This window comes from Callorhinus ursinus, unplaced genomic scaffold, assembly GCF_003265705.2.
Source record: "Callorhinus ursinus isolate GAN/ISIS: 27379988/994484 unplaced genomic scaffold, GSC_fseal_2.0 scaffold14, whole genome shotgun sequence".
In the NCBI taxonomy this organism is placed as follows: Eukaryota; Metazoa; Chordata; class Mammalia; order Carnivora; family Otariidae; genus Callorhinus; species Callorhinus ursinus.
In genome coordinates this window covers 41,165,021-41,177,152 of record NW_027397076.1, presented here as the reverse complement: position 1 = coordinate 41,177,152, position 12,132 = coordinate 41,165,021, and the positions used below count along the sequence as shown (strand labels likewise).

At 32.9% G+C, this 12,132-nt stretch overlaps 1 protein-coding gene across 9 annotated transcripts in view; it reads left to right on the top strand.

The window, feature by feature from the left end:
- Positions 1-12,132, top strand: part of USP15 (ubiquitin specific peptidase 15) — a 114,166-nt gene that overhangs the window by 88,720 nt on the left and 13,314 nt on the right. For 6 of the 9 annotated variants that reach the window (XR_003210346.2, XM_025882763.2, XM_025882762.2 and 3 more), the window contains 6 exons: positions 6,022-6,195; positions 7,910-8,068; positions 8,148-8,372; positions 10,929-11,012; positions 11,104-11,198; positions 11,298-11,489. Coding sequence is in view for 5 of the 9 variants with exons in the window: in XM_025882763.2 (XP_025738548.1) it covers positions 6,022-6,195; positions 7,910-8,068; positions 8,148-8,372; positions 10,929-11,012; positions 11,104-11,198; positions 11,298-11,489 (929 nt within the window). In the remaining 4 variants the exon portion in view is untranslated. Of the gene's footprint in view, positions 1-5,668; positions 5,751-6,021; positions 6,196-7,909; positions 8,069-8,147; positions 8,373-10,928; positions 11,013-11,103; positions 11,199-11,297; positions 11,490-12,132 lie in introns of those variants that run through there. The other 3 variants (XR_012380760.1, XR_012380759.1, XR_012380761.1) reach the window with 3 other exon arrangements.

Below are 12,132 nucleotides of genomic sequence, written 5' to 3'. Positions count from 1 at the left end.
TACAGTAGAACTTTATTTCACTTCATCAATTAAAAAAATGATGTAGAAATTTATAGTGAAATACAAAATTGAGACTCTTATATGAGTCACATATTTTTTTAGAGAACTCTAGAAACTCACTGTTATTGATCACAACATATTTAATGGTAGAACTTTTTGAAAATAGTGTAAGAGCAATAGGATCTGTACTGTGTGTATAAGGAAAAGTTATGTGCAGAGCATTGTAGCTTTTCCAGCTAATTAAATAATGAAAGAAAATCATAACCTCACATAATAGTACAATTTTAGATGCATGGAAATTTACAACTAGAGAATTTTTCATAGAGAATTATTTATAAAATAGTTGAATGGTATATGCATTCTTTTTAAAAATAGTTCTTCATGGAGGCAGTGGTTAAAGTTACATATATATCAACCCATATAGCAGAATGTCCATTCAAGACATTTGACTATTTAGAATTCTGTTTGGAATTTTTATGTCTGGCTCTAGGTTGAAGATTTGGGGAAGAGTCTTTATAAAAATCTATTTCCAAGTATTTTTTCTCTACATATCTTTTACTTATAAGGATTTATCTTGATAGTTTGGGGCATTCACAATAGCTGTTTTCCTTCATTAGGAAAACTTGCCTAGGCATTATTTGGACTTTTATTTTTGAACTTATAGAGCTTTCACTTAGGTTATAGTTCTCTAACAGGGTACAATTCAGATCTCTTTAGTGTTTTCCTACTGCTCTCAATTTCTCTAAGGACTGCTTATAGTCTTTCTGCCGTATAAGTTTTCATTCATTCAACACACCTTTATGAAGGTATGTGTCAGGCATTGTGCTGTAGACCCTGAGGTACAAAAGTGAATTAGACATGGACACTGCTCTCAAGATAAGTGCAGTATAAGTGAGTTCGCGCTATAGAATTAGCTCAGAGGAAGGAATATTATTCTTCATTGAGGTGCTCAGGAAGATGTAATGTGTTTGTAAGAGATGCTGAGATGAGTGTTAAAGAATGAGTAGGAATTTCTTAGAGGGGAAGAATATTCTAAGAAAGGGAGAAGGAGTACAAGCTAAGGTTCAGTCGTAATACATTAAACTAAGGGCTAAATATGTCTTAAGACTCCTAATTCAAATTCACGTTCAAGAATGTTCTTTATTATTTGGAGTTTCCATTTTAAATGCATATGTAAGCACAAGTAGAGAACCACAGAGCCACTTTCAGGAACAGATGCTTGGCAGTCATGTCTGCTTACAAAATAATTGACTCGCACGTACCCAGGCATTCTCATTCCTCATGGATCAACAATTTTTCATACTTGCTTATATCCTGAACCTTCCAGTTAACCAACTGGTCATTTTATCATGAAGGCTAATAAACTAATGAATGCCAAAATTAATATATACTAAATATGAAATTTAGTATTTTAATCCTTAGATCTTCAGTTGCTCTTGTCAATTTCACACATTATTAACTTGCCTAAGAATCATAGAAATATTTAGCCTTGTTAACAAGTGCATTTTTGCTTGTTCATTATTGTAAATTTTTACTTACTCTCTTTTACATTAAGAACTGAAACTACTGGTACAGAATCCTTTTCTTCATTCTGATTATTGTTTTACTTTTAACATGGTATTTGACAAAATTCTACCCAATTTTAGGAACAACTATAGGCACCATTATGTTATAAACAAAATGTGGCTTAAGATACGTGGTTCGTGTCTTATGATCAGTCACATTACCTCATATTTGGACTTCATTTTTTTTTTTGTGATGAGTTGTAAGAGGTAGTTCTCCTTGAAATACTGAAGTGTTGGTTTGTCAATGGCAGGGAGTTGAAATCAATTAAAGCTCAAAATGGCATGTGACTGGTAGAATGTCACAAAACTCATAAGTAGCCACAAAAATAACATACTAATACTATTTATGTAATCCCTTTTGTTTTTCTGATAGACTTATATCTATGTTCTCAGATTTTACTAGGAAAAACCATGTATGTTAGGATGAGTTTTGTTCTGTTTTATAGTTCAAGAATCATTGACAGTGAGAAATACATCCACGTAGGCACACAACACATGTTGTGTGATTACAGGTCCATATTATGTCACTCCGTAGTAAAGTATCTTACAGGCTGAAAAGGAAATTCCCTATGTCTACATATGTAGGGCTTTTAATATGTATATGTCTTAAAAGAATTGTTTTGGGACAGCCCCCATCAGATAGAAAAGTGATGTTTGTTATAGTAGAGGAATCTTTGAGAGAGATGTTTCAGAACTATGGTTATGGTTGTTTTTATTATTGAACCAGCCAAAATATTTATTCTTTAAAACATTGTATTTAATGGCAACCAGTCCAAGTGCCCAGTTTTCTTGTAGTTGTCAAAGATGTTCATGTTTCTAGGACAGCCTCATGTTAAAAGATAGAATAAGTTGCATAAATTATAACTCAAACTGCATTATGACCAATTTTAAGAAACGACCTTCTGCCACAGTGATGGCATTGAATACTGATAACATTTGACGTGTGGAAATATTTTGTTTGTTTGACCTGTATTCTAATTATAGCTTGAAATTTGTACTAAAAATTATAAGAGAACTTTTATTATTTTAAGTGGTCTTTATACTATTTCAAGAATATTTTCAAGGTCAGGGAGAAAAGATATTTTCCATATGAGAAAGAAAAGTCTGACATCAGTGTCAGTTTTTAAACTCTTATGATACGTGCATTAGTAGAACACTTAAGCTGTCTATTAAATTTCTGTACTTATATGTGTTGGTATAAATTTTTAAAAAATGCAGCTTGTGAGTTTCTTAAAACATTATGTTCTGGTGTACACCTGAAACTAATGTAACATTGTGTGTCAACTATACTTATGTTTTTAAAAAATTGTGTTTAACAAATAGAATGCTTTTTTGGGCCATTTAGGACTTAATGGTTTAAATTTAAGGGTTATCTCAAAATATATTGGTTATGATACCTTGACTCGTAATATAAGCACTTATCATTAAAACTATATGTGTATTTTTGTTATTTAGTTTGTAATGTTGAATTATAGTCAACTTCAAAATCACATGTGTCACTTTGAAAATATTCACTGGTCTCTGTGTCAAGGACTTAAAAAAATCCAAGCAGAGACCCACTACAAAGCAGGTAGTGGATTGAATGAAAGTTAAACAAAACCATGGGAAGGTTGTGGGGTTTTTTTTTAAGTTATTTATTTATTTTAAGCAAACTCTACACCCAATGTGGGGCTTAAACTCAGGACTCCCGAGACTAAGAGTTGCACAAAAGCATGGGAAAGTTTTAATAGGTTCTGTCCTTCTTTGGCTTAGTATTCAAGTAAAAGTGCTTGAAGAAACTTTTGAGATTATTCATTACCAGCTAATATATTTTTGCCTCATTTAGTAATAGTTCATTCAAGAAAAATTTAAGTACTCTGTGCCAAACATTTGAAGGATAAGAGTAAAAAACCAAGAGGATAAAAACATTTGTTAATATAGGCAAAAACATGTTTTATTAATCATGCGTACATGCTGAGTGCTGGAGATATATATATAATTGATATTATGGTTCCTGCTCTCATGAAAGTCTCAGTCCATTTAGCAAGACAAACTAAAAATTAAAGTTACAGTGTATTATAAAATAAGTGCTGTAATAAAAGTGAGCATTATGCAATATGGAAACATACAGGAGGAAACACTATAAGGAAATCTAGGAATCCTGAATCTTGATGGTTTAGTAGAAGTTAGTAGGACAAAGAAGGTATATCTCACATAGATGGAGTGATACTGAAAATTTAGAGTGAGAGATTGCATGGAGGTCAAGGAACCACAAGTAATTAAATGAGGCTAGGATGGAGTCAAATAAAGGTATGAGCACAACATAGGCTACCTAGGTAGCAAAAGACAGATTCTTTAAAAATTTGAGATTTTAATCTGAAATTGCTATTAAAGGATTTATAGCAAGGAAGTGACATAATTAGATAAAAATTTTACAAAGATCACTCTGGATGCTACTGGAAAAGGATTTTCAGTTATATTTGGAAGCTCTTTGTAAGATAAGGATACATGTAAAAAATTAAGTGAAAACTTTCAAAAATTATTTGTGTTTGTCCTACTTAATTCTTAGTTTGGTAAAACCATAAATTAGGTTCTTTGTATAATGCTGTTACAGACAGTAGTGGAATATCATATTCTTAGTATAACCCTGAACTGATCAAATACAGGGATTTGAAAAAAAATACAAGGATTTGAAAACTAATTGTTGGAAATGCTGTCAGACTGCCTCCTCTTTGCCTCATTGACTATATAGTGTTGATCCTATTTGTACTAAATCAGATGATACTGCTAAGTAATGGCATTTAATGTAGCTATGGTGGGTTGCCTGACCCTACCTCTAGTCCTGCATTTATAACTAAAAGAACATATAATGCAAAAGGAAAAGAGAATGAATCTCAAAAGGTGTGTAAGATTATGAAAGGTTGAGGTATAAAAGGAGTTCAGAAGTAGGAAAGTATCCTTTCCCAAATTGCCTCCTACACTGTAACCTACCTCTGTCTTCTTGTTGCTCATGTAAAATTTGTTACTGCTGAAAATGGCTTGAAAATTACGCTAAGGTCTATATAGTCTACCCCAAACACTTTTAACTGTTTTTATATTGCTTTCATTGCCTAAGAATTATATAATAACAAATTCCATATTATAAATAGTTCTCCCTTTTTGCCTAATGATTGGGGCCAGATTACCAATTTGAGCTGTATTATTTTTATTCCATTGAAAATACCAAAATAGATATTATAGTTACTTGAGTAAACATAACATATTTGAAACCACAGAATAGAACTTTATAATTTATTTTGAAAAATCTAATATGCCTAATTTTGAAATTTTAGCCAAACAGTACATGGTATATAGACATAGTTTATGGTACCCAAGTTACTGGCATGAACCCACGAGGCTGAACTTTTCATACCTACCAAGACTTTAATCCCAGACTATTAATCCAAATGAGTGGTAAGCAAGCTTTGAAAAACCTTGATTTTCATTCATATAAATCCAAGCTCTCATAAGAATGATTTTTGAATCCTTTACATGCAAGCAACTACCTTCACTTAAGTACTTTGCCAGTTGACTCCCAAGACAAATGTCTTCCTGCAGCAAAAGAAAGTGACCTATATGACCATATGTCTGTCAGTCACTACATATTCTATTTGATGATTATAGACATCTAATTGATAAAGTAATATTGGGTTTATAATTAAGTCAAATTGTATGGTATTATCAACTTAAAATTATTCATCTTGAGATAAAATATTGTGGAAAAACTATACTTCTGCCATCTATTTTATTTTAAATCCTAAATTATTTAATTCTAAATGGAAAAAGAGATGGAGAATGAACTTATTCATAGTTTTAATCTTGCCATAAAGGAAAATTGGATTGTTATAGTATTGAAAAACTTGATGATTTAAGAACACACTTACCAGAGTTCACATAACAAAAGTTGGTTTCCTCAGGCTCAGCTAAACTGTACTGTCCCTTCTAAAAATGGGTGACCAAATGGAAAACGTAAAGGCTGCCCTTTCATGATAAGGAATTGACAATGGAAGCAGTAAATACCTCTTTAAAGTTAATTTCTTGCTTGCACTCTATCTCAGTTTTTACCTACTCAGGCTAATTTGCAGGTGCCTGGGATGAGTAGACAATCCATAATTTCTACCAATCAAGTAAAAGAAGGAAAGAAAACTCTGAGCTTCTCTCCCATTAACAGGTAGTTTGCTGTGGTTAAAATTAATGCAGATTTTACAGCAACAAATATTAGCATTTTCATTTATTATAAGTAATTGATTTGAAATTTGGGAAATGAATAGTTGAGTGTATCATTTGAGTGTTTATTTGACCAGTTACTTATTTACTAGTTCAAGAGGCCATCATTTAAATTTTTCTCTGTATATTATGGCAAGTCAGTTTGTTTCTCCATTTTAACATGTTTAATGTGTGGTTACTTTTACTTGAAAATGTGTTTTATTCTTTGCAGTGTTTGAGCAACACACCTCCACTTACTGAATATTTCCTCAATGATAAGTATCAAGAAGAACTGAATTTTGACAATCCCTTAGGAATGAGAGGTGAAATAGCTAAATCTTACGCTGAATTGATCAAACAAATGTGGTCTGGAAAATTTAGCTATGTCACACCAAGAGCCTTTAAGGTTAGTACAGTAAATACATTTTCAATAAGGGCTATATCATCCCCAAGAGGACACCCCTTTGGGGAAGGAGTGAAAAAAAATCATAGCTGTTAAATTGATTTGTGGTCCTCCATAGGGACCCAACACAAATAGATACACAGTGTGTCTGTGCTGTTAAATTTCTTGGGTGGGGGATGGGACAGATAATTACTTTAAAATGTCCAAAATGGTTCTGGGGGATGGGGAGGGAAATAATGAAATATTGGAAAACACTGTTATGGTACAAATGACAAGAGATAGCAGAGCATATGCAGGTTGCTTTAGAATACAGTACATATCTGAGAAACCTACATAAATTTTTGTTACAAATGTAAAGGCTGGGGCGCCTGGGTGGCTCAGTCATTAAGCGTCTGCCTTCATCTCAGGTCGTAATCCCAGGGTCCTGGGATCGAGCCCCGCATTGGGCTCCCTGCTCGGCGAGAAGCCTGCTTCTCCCTCTCCCACTCCCCCTGCTTGTGTTCCCTCTCTCGCTGTCTCTCTGTCAAATAAATAAATAAAATCTTAAAAAAAAAAAATGTAAAGGCTAAATTTGGGCATGTCATTGAAGTCTAAGAAACTCAGTTTATTTTGAGAGTCATTGTAAGTTTGAAAAGTTATTGAAATGAAACTAGTCTGCAAAACCAGCACTACATATTAATTAAATATTTTCAATATAATCCTTAAGCCTTTAAGTTTATTTTTATTCTTATTTATTATTGTGAATAAACTTAAGTTTATTCTTATTCTTATATGGTTACCTCTTAGAACCAATAAAACCTCAAGTAATTTAGTTTGTCATTCAAATAAGAATTGAGCTGAAATTTAGTTTTATATAGTTAAAAAAGTTTTCCTATTTTTTTAAAAGATTTTTACTTATTTGACACTGAGAGAGCAGGGGGATAAAGTTTTCCTATTTATTACAGGTGAGTTCTGTTTTAAAGAGAATAAGCAGTTTTCAGCTATTTTTTAACACAGACAACTTAAATGATACTCATATAGGACATCTAGGCAACATTTTATTAACTATATACTAGTTCTTAAAAAATAAAAAACAAATCAAAAACACTACTGCATTTATCTTCTTTAACTTTCTAAGCTTTGGACAAGCTAATTTAGACAAACTATTTCTCAACCCTTACCCATGATTCCAATTAGTTTTATTTTACTAGATACTATCTTAAAATTATATGGAAACAGTCTCTTGATATCTTTTTCTTTCACATTTCTTTTCAGTTTTATAAAAAAAAGTACTGCAAAGACTAGGAAGATTATATATGAACACAAACATTCTTGTTATCTCTGAGATTTATCTTCTTTTTACACACAGAAACTAAATGAGAGCTTTGTAATTTTTTCTAGTGACCCAAAAAATATAATTGAATTTTATATTTCCAAATCCTTTGTACAAAACTTCACCATATTTTCTCCTTTTTCTTTCCTCAGGTCTTTTCTATATTACAGATCAGTTATTTAAAAAATGTTTTTGGATATGTAATTATCTATTTGTATTTATGTATATGTAATTACCATATCTGCAAATGACTGCAAAAGTGCCACAAGTTGATTTGGGGGTTACAAATAAATGTTAGCAGTTGGTGAATTCACAAAATATGAAATCCGTGAATAATGAGAATCAATTTTTTTCTAAATCAGTCTTGTCCCTATAACTGATTTTATAGTTTTGCTTTTCTTACAGACACAAGTAGGACGTTTTGCACCTCAGTTCTCTGGATACCAGCAGCAGGACTGTCAAGAGCTATTAGCTTTCCTGTTAGATGGATTACATGAGGATTTGAATAGAATTAGGAAAAAACCATATATACAATTAAAAGATGCGGATGGAAGGCCAGATAAGGTAAATTTAATGATATTATTGTCACCACTGTTATAATAGTGTGATATCTCTGTGTAATATGTGTCTGTTTTTCTTACAGATAGTTGCTGAAGAAGCCTGGGAAAACCATTTAAAAAGAAATGATTCTATCATAGTAGATATATTTCACGGCCTTTTCAAATCAACTTTAGTTTGTCCTGAATGTGCTAAGATTTCTGTAACATTTGATCCTTTTTGTTACTTGACACTTCCATTGCCCATGAAAAAAGAACGCACCTTGGAAGTATATTTAGTTAGAATGGATCCACTTACCAAACCTATGCAGGTAAGTCATGATTATTTTCTTTGCATTTGTTTCTTTTATAAAAAGTTAGTATTGAGACCTTGTGTCTCAAGCACAATTCAGTAGTAAGTTTATTTGTGTAGGAGATTTTATAAGCTAAATACTTTGGAAATTAGTACAACTTTTTAGAGTCTTGAAAAGATGAGGGATGTGTAAAGTATCATTATTTGTAAAAACAAAATTCTCAAAGGCTTTTTCTTATGAAAGAAAAATGAGAGGTTCAATTTTACAATGTTAGGATAAATATCAGCTTAACAAAGATTAATAACATTATTTTTCCTGTTTTCCAACTTGAACTTTTAATGTTATTTTTTTTCTAGTGGCTGTTGGAAGGAAAACTAATACCATACATTTTGATTCATGATTTGATAATGGTATACTTAAATACCTATAACTTTTAGGCATCTTAAGAACTTGGAAGAGAAATAGAAATTTAGTTCTGCTATCAATACTTGCTTCACTAATGTTCTAAGCAAAGCATTATATTTTCTCCCTTCATTTGTCAATTAATCCTTTCCTGACACTTGAACCACCCTAACAAAAGTAGTTCTTTCTCTTCGACCTTCAGTTCAATTCTATTATCGCACTTACTAAATTTTATTATGACCTTTGGTTTACTTACCTTCTCTCCACTAGACCATGAGTTCTTTGAGGATAGGGACTTTGTAAATCTTTGTATTTCCAACCCCCATGACTTGTACTACTACTAATGCAGAAATATTAAAAAATTATATTCATTGATATATGTGTTGGGCACCTCATGAGAGTATAAAGCTGTTTGGCAAACAGAGCAGACATGGCTCCTGCTTTAGAGCACTGTTTACTGAAGATCTTTAGCTTAGAGTTCCAGCCAGATAGTGCAGTTTCTTAGAGCATAGTAGTTATATTAGTCTGCTCAGGCCTGGCATAACAAAATGTCATAAACTGAGTGGCTTTAACAACAGAAATTTATTTTCTCACAGTTCTGGAGGCTGGAAGTCTAAGATCAAGAGCATCAGAATGATTGGTATCTAGTGCAGACTCCTGGCTTACAGACAACCTTGTCCTCACTGTGTTTAGAGACAGAGCAGAGTGAGAGAGCACATCTGTATGCACATAAGCTCTCTGGCATCTCCTTATAAGCGGCACCTGGGTGGCTTAGTCAGTTAAGCCATTAATCATCTGCCTTCTGCTCAGGTCATGATCCCATGGTCCTGGGATCGAGCCCCGCATTGGGCTCCTTGCTCAACAAGGAGCCTGCTTTTCCCTCCGTCTGCCGCTCCCCTTGCTTGTGCTCTCTCTCTCTCTGACAAATAAATAAAATCTTAAAGAAAAGGTCAAGGGTAATATTCTAAAGGAATTTGACAATCTTGGTAACTGGTTAAATAAAGAGATGAGGACAAAAGCCAGGGGTGAATGGGAAGTGAGGAAGTTAAAATAGTGTGGACATTACTTTTAACAAGGTTATTTATAAAGCAGAGGAGAAAGGGAGATAGAGGGAAAGCAATGAAAGACTGGTTTCTTTTTTTTTTTGTTTTTTTTTGAGAGGCTTGTAAATTATTCCTTTGCTTATGTAAGAATCAGGACAAAATGGAATAAAGGATGATTGCTGGTTCCCAAGGAAATAGAACAGGATAGGATTCAGAGCAGAGATGCTAGGGTTAGCCTTAGATGGGAAGGGTGACAACTGATTCTCTTTCCATGTGTAGAAAGAGCTGGAGAAAAGGATCTTTTAGAAGTTTGTTAGAGGACACAAAGTTGGAGATTTCCTATCCAGTAGCCTCTCCTCCCCATCCCCCCACCCTTCCACCCCCCCCCCCCGTGTATTTTGCGGATAGTGAAGGGAGAGGTGGTGAGATAGGAAACCTAAGGAATGGTGAAGATTTTATATAGTTATTGAGAGAGAAATGAAGGAAGAAGCAAATAAGGGATGCACAGAATTTCTGGCTAGTTTTGAACAATTGGTTAAGACTTGGGCACTGTGAATTTGTAGCAAACCAGTCTCTGAAGTTGGTCAGTTTTCTCCAGCGTATCTGAACAGCTCTAAGAAAGTATAGCAAGAATAAAATTGAATAACAAAATAGTTAAAGGTTTTGCAGTGCAGTAGTTGAAGTGATGAATCATGTGGGATCTGGAGGGAAGGGCATGAAGACGGTAGGAAGTTGGTAAACCACGAGAAAATTGAAAATTAAAAGGACTAGAGCTCTAAATGTAAGCCAAGAATGGGAAAAAATGAGATTCCAGGAAAAGTAATTAGTGGTTAGTCAGTAGCCTGATAAGAGTTTTAAGATATCAGAGGTGGAGCAAGTTTATGACAAGATGCAAGAAGTGAACTACAGTTGAATGTAAATGTAGGTCTTTGAATCAAAGAGCCAAGGAACAATTAGGCTGAGATAAATTATCCATATAGACATTGTCAGCCAGGATGATAGTAGGATTGGAGAAGGACACTGTAAACCAAATACCAAGTGAATGTGAGGAAGCAACCAAGAGTTCAGTTTCATCTACTGAGTGTTTTTTCCAAAGTAATAAATGCATTACAATTTTTTTGTTTTTTAGTACAAAGTGGTTGTTCCCAAAATTGGAAACATACTTGATCTTTGTACAGCATTGTCTGCTTTGTCAGGAGTACCTGCAGATAAGGTAAGGTGTTTCTGGGTTTGAAGTATGTAAGTTGGGAGTTTAGTTTTTCAGTGATGTAAAACCAGCTTAATAGAAATTTATTTCCTTTTAGATGATAGTTACTGACATATACAATCATAGATTTCACAGAATATTCGCTATGGATGAAAACCTTAGTAGTATTATGGAACGGGATGATATTTATGTGTAAGTATAAAATTCATTGTGCAAAATATTACTTGGGAAAAATTTCAGAAGAAATAACATAAAAGTTTTCAGAGTTTATGGTCAGTTTTGTCCTTATAGGTTTGAAATTAACATCAATAGGACAGAAGATACAGAGCATGTGATTATTCCTGTTTGCCTAAGAGAAAAATTTAGACACTCAAGTTATACCCACCATACTGGTTCTTCACTTTTTGGTCAGCCTTTTCTTATGGCTGTACCACGAAATAATACTGAAGATAAACTCTATAATCTCCTGCTTTTGAGAATGTGGTAAGTGTCAGACAATTCTACATTAACAAAAGGAATGATAGAATAGTTAATAAAAATAAATGTGCAGTATACTATCAGAATATGATAAGCGTGTACTATCTCAACTTTGTTTAAACAGATAGCAATTTACAAAATCAAATTATAGTTTGAGTTTCTTGATCATGTTAAACACATTACTGAGGTAACTGCAAACCCAGAACATATGAATTCTTTTAGCTATTTTAAACCAGAAGTTTACAATTGGAAGAAAATAGGAATTTGTCACGTATGCACTCTGAAATTACAAGAAATTTCAGGTGCTTTATTTATTTATACACCTTGCTAGCAAGTTCAAGAACTCCTCCTATAATGGTTTTATTTAAAAGGATAAACTTTCATGGTTGATAGTATTTTAAGCCAACCCCTTTTTTGTCATCCTAAAACCTTGATTTGAATTATAATATAATCAAAACTGCCATTTGATCCCTTTTATTTTATGCTTTGTAACTGACATATTTAGTATTCTTTCTTACATACGCATTTTAATAATTATAGTCCCATAGCCTATACATAAAGATCACATTATACAGTTATAAGTGATCTTAGTAATAATACATATATCATCTAAATGAGAATATTTATATAATAACTTTAAGTCAAATTA